At 48.8% G+C, this 10,000-nt stretch overlaps 1 protein-coding gene across 1 annotated transcript in view; it reads right to left on the bottom strand.

Moving 5' to 3' along the window:
* Window positions 1-10,000, bottom strand: part of robo2 (roundabout, axon guidance receptor, homolog 2 (Drosophila)) — a 450,826-nt gene that overhangs the window by 87,506 nt on the left and 353,320 nt on the right. The window contains exons 6-7 of the mRNA XM_061216243.1: window positions 9,631-9,769; window positions 944-1,080 (exon numbers count right to left, since the gene is read on the bottom strand). Coding sequence (XP_061072227.1) covers window positions 944-1,080; window positions 9,631-9,769 — 276 coding nt within the window. The remainder of the gene's footprint in view (window positions 1-943; window positions 1,081-9,630; window positions 9,770-10,000) is intronic.

The following is a 10,000-nucleotide window of genomic DNA, read 5'->3' as shown; positions in this document are numbered from 1 at the left end:
TGCAGCTAGTCCACGGGCCCCGTGCCACTATGGAATATATAGGCGGGGGATCTGAACGGGACCTGAGCTCGGAGAATTAATAATTAAACGAGTTGATAGACAGCCATCAGCCTTTACTGCAGCGTGGGATTGTAGTGCTCAGGGTAAGGAGTCCATATAGGGGATACGCTCTGATCCTGACGCGCATCTTAAATCAAAACGCAGCGGCTGACCTGAAGCTAAATCTTACGTGTGCGGGCTTTGAATGTACGCCTGAAGGCGGGCTGACGGTTTTGCGATGGGGAAGTGTTGAATAATTAAAATGGCATTCACACTTCAGTGGAAGTTCCACTGTGAAGTAAGACATATTTTGAGCACTTTGATATTTCACCAACTGGCCCGGAGACACGCTTTTGTGCGGTGACAAATGTTTGTGGTCTCGACCTGTTAGAACACAACACGTCTTTTTTCATTAAACTGCTCTCACTGTAAAAAGTGACTCATACCATACATCCCCTAAATGAAAGACATTAACCATAACGCATTTAATGCTTTTTATACAATAGCATAATGGAATTGATGATGTCAGGTTTTATGGCTCCATTGAGGACAGCATCTGCCCACTTTAGCCTGGGCAGTGCAGGCACAAAGTATATTTAGTGTTTTTAGAAGAGTCGACACATTTAAGTGAACTCAACGTCCAATGCTACATGTACATATACACAGACACATACAGTACACACACACACACGCACACACAGCGTTGACATTGGCGCGTGTGTACTGCATGCGTATGCGTGTGCGTGTATGCGTGGGCATGTGACATTTTCAGATTTATTTCATTTTTGAGTTTAGATTTTTTTTTGTATGTTTTGAAGGAAAGTAACCCTGTTTGCCAGTGGTGTGTTGGCTGTGCCCCTCATTCTGTCCCACACTGAGTGGATGCTGGCTCTGGGGAACTCACCCCGCACAGTGAGGGTCGCAGATGCCTCCACCTTCCCCACGCGGTTCTCAGCGACGCAGGTGTAGGTGCCCTCGTCTCCGCTCAAAGCCTTCTTGATCCTCAGAAGGTAGTCCTCCTTGTCATACTTAATCTCATACCTGAAAGAACAAAGGGGTCCAAAGAAGGTTAAACTCAATCATACTGTACGCATACGTGGACGACTCTTTGAAGAGTCGGTTCTTTGGAATTTTTTTACTCAAAATTCCAATTCAGTGTTCTAGAACTCCATAAGATTCATTTTTACATCAGCATTAGAATGATCGGATAAGACAATTCTAATCACATATATGTGATCTTACACCTTATATAAACAATTGGAATAGGAGCCAAATACATTTGAAGATATGGCGATACCTTTGCCGGTCGGCAGAGACAGCTGATGTTGCTAATATTCACACTATGCAAGTAAAATGGGGGTAAGCTCCACAAAGTTACTTCTGGTGTACCAAAGTGAAAGAGAAAGAGAAAACCTGCCGAACTTCCACTTGATGATTTTACAGTGATGAGACCACACAGACAGAACTGGTACAGAGCACAAGGTCACCGCCTCCCAAAACAAGGAGAAGCAGGAAGATGGAAGGCGCAGGATCAATTATTCAGTGATAACTGGCACTGCAGGGGGAGAGCGTGCTTTCAGCTCCAACCACAGACTGTTTTAACATTTATGAGCCCTTCTCTTACGTGTGGTACTGGGGGAGAGGGAAGGGGGGGGTGGTCTTTGTCTGTGGGGGGGAGAGGAGAGATTGGCAATCATCATCTCAGGGTGAATTATCCATGGCACGTCCACACAATTACTAAAACAAACACTAGAGCTCATACCCATGGATAAACAACACTTACTCAGGTCAGACTGGACTCGGAGGAAAGAGGGGTCATTCAGACAGCATGTTGGGGAAGTGAGAATCTGCTTAAAATGGCTACTTTAACAACAGCAGTTTTATCAGGTAACTCCACCGTTAAATGTTCAGCACTTTGAATGCAGAACACAAGTGCAACAACAACAGCTAAACCTCCTCACTTATCCAACATGCAAAATTAATTTATTTGATTTAACTTGTAAATTATTATCAAAGATATCAATTAAATCACCAAATTCATTGGTAGGCAAATTATGGAGTATCCTCGATTGTTTGTACTGAAAATGCCAGGGTGACTGGCGGGATTGGAGACGTGGTGCTTCAGGTGTGTTTACAGAGGTCCTATGTGACTGCGAATGGGGGAGGTTGTCACGTCAGACACCTCGAGGGGTCGGGAGAGGGAGGGGGGGTGTTTCTGATTTTCTGCTAGAACCATGTCCATGAGTTTTGACAAGCTTGGAGAGCTAGGGGGTGGGGTAACTGTGCCATTAAACAAAGGGCGGTTCTGCGTTACACGTGCCGCCCTGGCTAGTCGTGAGGGGGGATAATGGTGCTGGGAGACCATGGCGATATGTAAATTTAGACACCTGCTTGTCGAAAGAAAGAAAGAATGAAATAAATAAAGAGAGGGGGAGGTAGAGGGAGTCAGATCCAACACAGTGGAGGACAGTGGTGTTGATCTAACAGCATATGGGCATATGAGGGATAATATTGATCAGGAATATTATTGAAGATGAAATATCTCTGGCTCAGTGGCGAACCTGTATCCTACGCCTCCCAAATGCTCAGGGAGTTCAGGGTTTGAGTAAATGAGAAAATGTGTGCAGTTCAGTGCACGGAGAAAGCATTATGTAATCAGAAAGCGTATATTCCTTATTCGCTTACGGCTGAATTTGCTTGATTTAACCAGCAACAGCATGGATCCATAGCTACCGCTGGAAGCAGTTGACCTACTACTCTGAGTCTTCCACCCCATCCCATCCACTCTTTATTTCTCCATGTGCTCTATCATCCCAAAAAAACCTATGTGTTTATTAAAGCGCATTCCAAAGCTATGACTGCCAGTTAAACCTATCCACACTGGCTTAAGAAACATAATGATTATTTGATCGGTTCATGTGTGTGAGCTTTGTTCGGGAAGTAGACACAGAGTTTAGGCTTGGGGAGTGAAGAAAGCCTTCATTGTTTCGATGCAAACCCTAACGTTCAAATGATGGCATGACACAGCAACTTTCTGCAAGCCTTCATGATACAAAATAAACAAAAACGGAGGAACCCGGTCCTGTCTGACAGTGCCCTGGGCGATGGCGGAAACGCTGGGAGATCACACAGACATGAGGACAGAGCCGGAGACAGCTTCTGCGAATGAGGGCGGAGATCTGATATCACCTGTCCTTCAAATGAAAGGTAAGAAAAACAATGCAATGACGGGCCTTAAAACCCTGCAACAATCACAGGCTCCCTCTCTTGCTCTTTCTCTCTCTCTCTCTCTCACACACACACACACACACACACACACACACACACACACACACACACACATAGGGAGGAACAGTAGCTCATTCTTACCACTTGCTAGGGGAAAGCTCTGTTCTCCATTAGTGGAGGAATGTAATTACACATGTAATAAGAAAGGGATGTAGAGAGGAAGTCAGAGCCAAATTTACCCTGTTGGCCTCTCCAAGAAGTAGAGGATACCGACACACACACACGCTCCAAAACTAGCATACACAAAGCCTTTCATCAAGCAAGCGCCATCATTTACACAGATGGGTGAGAACGGAAATGAAAACAAATGGAAGCACAAGCTTGAATATCTGGTTTTTGAGCAGAGGGCATAACACAAGTACACGGCCATTTTTCATGGTTAACAGAGCGATGGGGATCACGTGATCACAGACGCACATACAGGCTCACATGCAGCACATACCAACAAGCAGGTACACACGCGCACACACACACACATATACACACACAAACACAAGCACAAGCACAGACGTACATACACACACATGAACGAGCACACACATGCACACACAGACACACTCACACACAGACACACGCACAAGCACAGACGTACATACACACACACACACACACACACGCACAAACACAAACACACACACAGGCGCACATTCACACACATAAACGAGCACACACGCGCACACACACAAACCCTCACACACAGACGGACGCACACAGACACAAACACACACATACACACACAGACAGACACCCACATGCATACACACACACGCACGCACGCACACACACACACGTGCGCGCACAGACATACACACACACAGACAGACAAGCACACACACACACGTGTGCGCACACACACACACACACACACACACACACACAGACGCACACACACACACACACACACACACGCACAAACACAAACACAAACACACACACAGGTGCACATTCACACACACACACGCACACACACACACACACACAGTCTAATGCAGTAACAATGTTTAACATTTAGATGGAGGAGAGCTCTGAATGAGGCTCAGAGGTTAGAGCAGCGGGACTGGGGCCAGCCCCTCTCTGATTGGCTGCGCTAAGACAAAGTCCTTTTTCTCGTCTGACAGCGCGATCGTGTTTCACACAGTCAGAGTGCCACTTTATTTCCCCCTGATCAAAGGAGCTGTTGCAACCTGTCGAGCGGTTGTCGTCCACGGGAGGGAATCAATTAGCCCGCTTTATCGTTTATCATCATCCGTGTTCAGAGCCCGAGGCTGGAGCTGCACCCTCATCCCGAGTGCTGTTTTTCCCCTGCTCTAATTCCCTCTCCCCCCCCCCCCCGCCCCTCCAGGCTGGAGCCCGCCACCCGGCAGCACGGCGGCTGGCACGCTACGGCGAGCTTGGCGGTTTTCGTCGACGGGCATCTGACGCACGGATTTGAATAACGCTGTCGCTGAACTATGAGAGAGGCTGCACAGACAGCAGAAAGCTGAAGAAAAGAAAATGATGAACTGACAGCCGCCTGGCAGAGTTTACTAGAGGAACTAAAAGTACTCACACACACACACAAACTCAATTAAGCACACACACACACATACAAATGCACAAGCATAAACACTCTTAGCAACATGCACATACACACACACACACACACAAATGCACAAACACACAAGGAAACACACTCACGCACACACGCAAACGCTCAATTAAGCACATTCTACCACTATGCTGAGCTCAGCCTTTGAGGAAATTTAAGCCATTAATATCTTCCGAATCAAAGAAGAAGTCAAAGAAAATAATCTGGATTGAACGTGTATAAAAAGAAAATGTAACACTTGCTGAAACTCATACTTAAGTCAGGCCCCCTCAGCAGTTTGATTTAGTACGCCTCCGGGTTCAGCACATCTACACACACACACGCAGAATATAAAAATGAAGATGCTGACGGCCATTTTGTGCCGAGGCGCCGAGGTGAAAGCTGTGTAAAATTCCGGCTTCAGCAGAGTTTGGCGGCTCCCGTCATGCGGGGTTTCACGCTTTCCCTCTGAGAGCGGGGCGTGTGGGAGAGAGGCTCAGTGGGCGCTCACGGGCTGAAGAGAAGAGGTCACGGGACACGGGGAGGGCCCCGGCGCCTGATTGGGCCGAGAGAGAGGGAGAGAGCGGGGACCACACAGGGAGGTACGCACGGCCAAACTAAGGGTCTGTCCGCATTCCCCGAGATTTCTGTTACTCTCCTCGCAGGGAAGTGAAAGAGTGTGTGTGTGTGTGTGTTTATCTCTCCTCTCCTTGCTGCTCTGTGTAGAGGCGAGATTTCCCTGCTCTTCTGTCTGTCTGTGAGTCCATCTATTGTATCTGTCTGTCTGTCTGTCTCTCTCTCTCTCTCTCTGTCTCTCTCTCTTACTAGTGTGCCAGGTCCTCTCCTCCCATTATCACTCTGCATAAAGGTGAGATTTCCCTGTTCATGTGTCTGTCTGTCTGTCTCTCTCTCTCTTTCTCATATTAGTGCACCAGCTCCTCTCCTCCCCCAGCCCTCCTGTACCAACCCACTCCTGCTCCTCTGCTCCTGCACCTCCTCCGCGCCCCTGCGCCTCATCCCTGCCCCTGTGCCGGTCCTGCTGGGTCCCCTCCCTCTACCTGGCTCCCTTCTCTCTGTGACGGTCTGGTCATGTGACTGACTGCGTCACAGCCTGTTTGTTGTGCTGAGTCTCTCCCGCTCCCCTTGAGCTGACACTGGGGGGCACCAGGGGGTGAGGGCAGAGCAGAGCAGGGGGATTGGGAGGGAGGGGGGCTGTGGATAGGAGGTGTCAGTGGGACAGAGGAAGGGGGCTTAACTCTCTCTCTCTCTCTCTATCGCTCTCTCTCTTTTTCCAGCAGCAGCAGCTTATCATATTAATAGGGACAGTGTAACCTTTTCAGATGAAGAGTAAACAGGAGCCCCTGCCTTTGGGTGTGTGTGTGTGTGTGTGTGTGTGTGTGGGGGGAGGGCATGAAAGTGCTCCATTTGGTGGGTTTCATTTTCCCCATGCCTCATCGCCGACACACAGACACACACACACACACACACACACACGCACAGAGACACAAACACAGTGCATCTAATGCAATATCCGCCTACAGAGAAAGAACAGAAAAAAGAAATAAAGAGGGAGAGTAATGGTAAGCAGCAAATGACTAGAGGGAGGAGGACAGCATCTAAAGCAAGAGAGGTGGGGAAGAGAAGGATAAAGTAAAAATATAATATCAAATATAATCAAAATTAAATAAAAATATCATCACTATTATTGTATAAATTAACTGGCTGCACTATTCAGAAACTGGTGAAAAAGACATTGCTCACAGGAATGAGACTCAGGAGAATGAAACAGGAGAGGACAGTCGTGGACAGCGTGGAACGGGCAGGGAGTCAGTGTGCGCCGGCACAAACTTGTCGTGTGTGTACTTTGGTCAGAATCTGCAGGGTAGAGTCTGGGAATTCAAAGTCACTTTGCCATAGTTACATTTCCGCCTTTCTGTGCTGGCAGGGGTTAGGGTCAGCTGTGTTTAATTAACATTATCACCGCGGTGCGCGGGTGTGTAGGAGTGTGTCCTCGGAATAAATATCGCAATATCCTGGCAGAACGCTTATGCAGCTTGGATGCTGATACTGTGGAGGGAGTTAGAAAGTGAAAAAGTGAGAAATCAAGAGTGAGATGGGGTGTGTGTGCGTGTGTCTGTCTGTCTGTCTGTCTGTCTGTCGGGGGGGGGGGGGCACTGACTTATCAAACAAAACAAAGAGGGCTCTTTATGTGAAGCAACAAAGACCAGAGAGAATGTCAAAATTAAAAAAGGCCCTTTTATTATTCTGCTTTAATGGCGTAAAGAATGATAAAAGGAAAACAAATGGGTTTTCTCCTGTCATTCTAACTCTATAATTAAAGTTATGATAATGATCACTTTTGTTATATGACAGAAAAAAATATTTTTTCTTTAAAGTAGTCTCCTCCCTGTGGATTCTGTCTCTGCAAATTGTAATATCCGAATCAAAACTAATGAACAAAAATAAATATATATATATATATATATATGCGCCCGTTACTACTACAGTTGGAGATGATGATGATGATGTTGAGGGATGAAGGTGGGCCTTTCCACAAAGACACAGGAATCACTCAGAATGTGAAAAATCTCAGCGGGGCAAACAGAAAAAGAGATAAGACGGCCAGTGTTTAAAGAGCGTTAGGCCCTTTCAGTCTCCCTGTTGCACCAGGCCACAGACTGATCACATGTCTCTATCAGAGACAAACAGCGGCTCGCTGGGCAAACAGCTGAAAAAGCAGAGTTCCCCCGGCGCGCGTGAGGTCACCGCAGCCCCAGGCGACCCCCGTGTCCTCCGTATCGGGATGCGGTCACTTTGAAGGCCGGTTGTGAAATGGCCGCCGGTGACCGATGTGGCCCTGACTGGGCCCAGGGTCAGGGGCCTCCGGGATGAATGGACTGAACTCAGGCTTGGGCTCTTGGCCCGGTCAGTGTGTGTGATGTGTGCAGTCTGGGAACGCTTCAACACAGGCTATGCAATGTGGACACAAAAATGCGCATGCGCACGCACACACACACACACACACACACACTACACATACACATACATGAGCATAAACAAATAGACACACACACACACACACACACATATACAGTTGACCAGTTCATACCAGCTCTCAGCTTAACATGGTTTGACCAGCTCAAGCTATGTTTTGAAACAGCTGGTAGCTGGTTGACCAGGTCATACCCAGCTGGACCAGCTTATGACCAGCTTGACCAGCTCAATTTTCAAGCTTTTCATGCTGGCATAGCTGGATTTTACACCAGGGAAAGCACTCTTCCAGATGGAAGCACACATATTTACAGCTACTATAGGAATCACTGAATGGGATGCTGTGTATGCATTGCTTGTAGTGCTTCAGTATAATTTTATTTGTTCCTTTTTAACAGTTTTTTAATTGGTCAAATGATGCTAATTGAAACAAATTTAAACACAGTCTCTGTGTGCCTGAATGCACAGAAAGAGAGGGAGGGAGGGAATGAGTGAGAGAGAGAGAGAACTGCGAAAGAGAACGGTAAACATTGCAATCTGATTAATGCTGATTATCCTTGAAAGAGGCCCTTGGCATACAGGAGGGGATATCTATTCTAAGGTATTGTCCTGCAGGTCAAACACCACTTAGCAGCTGCTATCTCCATCGCTATCTCACGTGTAGGAAAAGCACCCTGCCATAAACCTGAACAGCGCTCTGTGTGTGTCGTGGTTTAACCTCACCACGCTGCCACCTGCTCCAGCACATCGATGCATCAGCAGAATGAAATGGATGGAGTCAGAGTGTGATGAAAGAGTGCTGTCTCTCTCTCTCCCCTCCCCGTGACTGATTGGCCCCCAGGGCCCGGTAAGTCAATGGGGGCTCTGTTTTGCGGACCAGGCTGGAGATTAAACGGGCCGCCTTTCAACCCCTTCCAGCAGCTCACCTGCGCGGCTCGCCGCGGCTCACCTGCAGCCCCCGCTGCCCGCTGGCTCTCCCGCTCGGCTCTGCACCTGCCAGCCGAAGGGGCCGGCCTGTCCTCACCCCGCCCCGCATGGGCCCTGGCACGCAGCGGTCAGCCCCGGGCGCGGGCGCGGAGAGCCGACAGGCGCTAAAGACGCGCGCAGTTGTGGCCGCGGACAGGCTAATGGCTGCTTTTTTAATGCCTGCTGGCAGCGGGGGACAGGTGAATCTTGGCAGCCGGGGCCGTTGTGTCGCTGCCAGAGAGAGGAGTCTCTCGAAACTCACGACCGCTGAGAAATGTGAATCACCTGCAACGCTGGCAATGGGCCTCTGTGTGCTAACCTGTCAATGCTAACGCTATATCCAGGCTGGCAATGGGCCTCTGTGTGCTAACCTGTCAATGCTAACGCTCTATCCAGGCTGGCAATGAGCCTCTGTGTGCTAACCTGCCCATGCTATCACTACAGCCAGGTGGTCAATGGGCCTCTGTGTGCTAACCTGTCAATGCTAAGGCTACATCCACACTGGCAATGGGCCTCTGTGTGCTAACCTGCCATTGCAAAGGCTACATCCAGGGTAGCAATGTGCTAGCCTGGTAAAGCTACACGTATACTGGTAATGAGCCATTGTGTGCTATCCTGCCAATGCTAAGGCTACGTCCAGGCTGGCAATGGGACCGTGTGCGCTAACCTGTTAATGCTAAGGCTAAATGCGCACTGGCAATAGGACTCTGCGTGCTAGCCTGTCAGCGCTATCGCTACACCCAGAGAGATTCACACAGAAGGGGCGAGTGAGGGCTCACCTTCCCCGGGGCACATCCACGTCGTCCTTCCTCCAGCGCACCGAAGGCTGCGGGTCCCCCTGGACCTGGCAGCGGAACTCCACGAACTCCTCCTCCAGAACCACCTGGTTAATGGGCCTCCGCAGGAAGGTGGGCCGCTCTGTGGGAAGGGAGGAACACGCGTGAGCACACGCGAAGGAACACGCGAAAGGAACACGCGTGAGCACACGCGAAGGAACACGCCATCGCGTGTAGCACTCTACTCGTATATGAGGGGCCGATGGAACAGACCTGGGTCGGAATAGTACTTTCTTTGGATTTAAATACCTCTGGAATACCTGGTGTTTGAGAACAAATCAAATGACCACAAAAGTGTAAACCCCGTCAAATG

Source organism: Conger conger, chromosome 13, assembly GCF_963514075.1.
Source record: "Conger conger chromosome 13, fConCon1.1, whole genome shotgun sequence".
Taxonomy (NCBI): domain Eukaryota; kingdom Metazoa; phylum Chordata; class Actinopteri; order Anguilliformes; family Congridae; genus Conger; species Conger conger.
The sequence above is the reverse complement of the archived record's forward strand: the minus strand, read 5'-3'. Positions and strand labels throughout refer to the sequence as shown.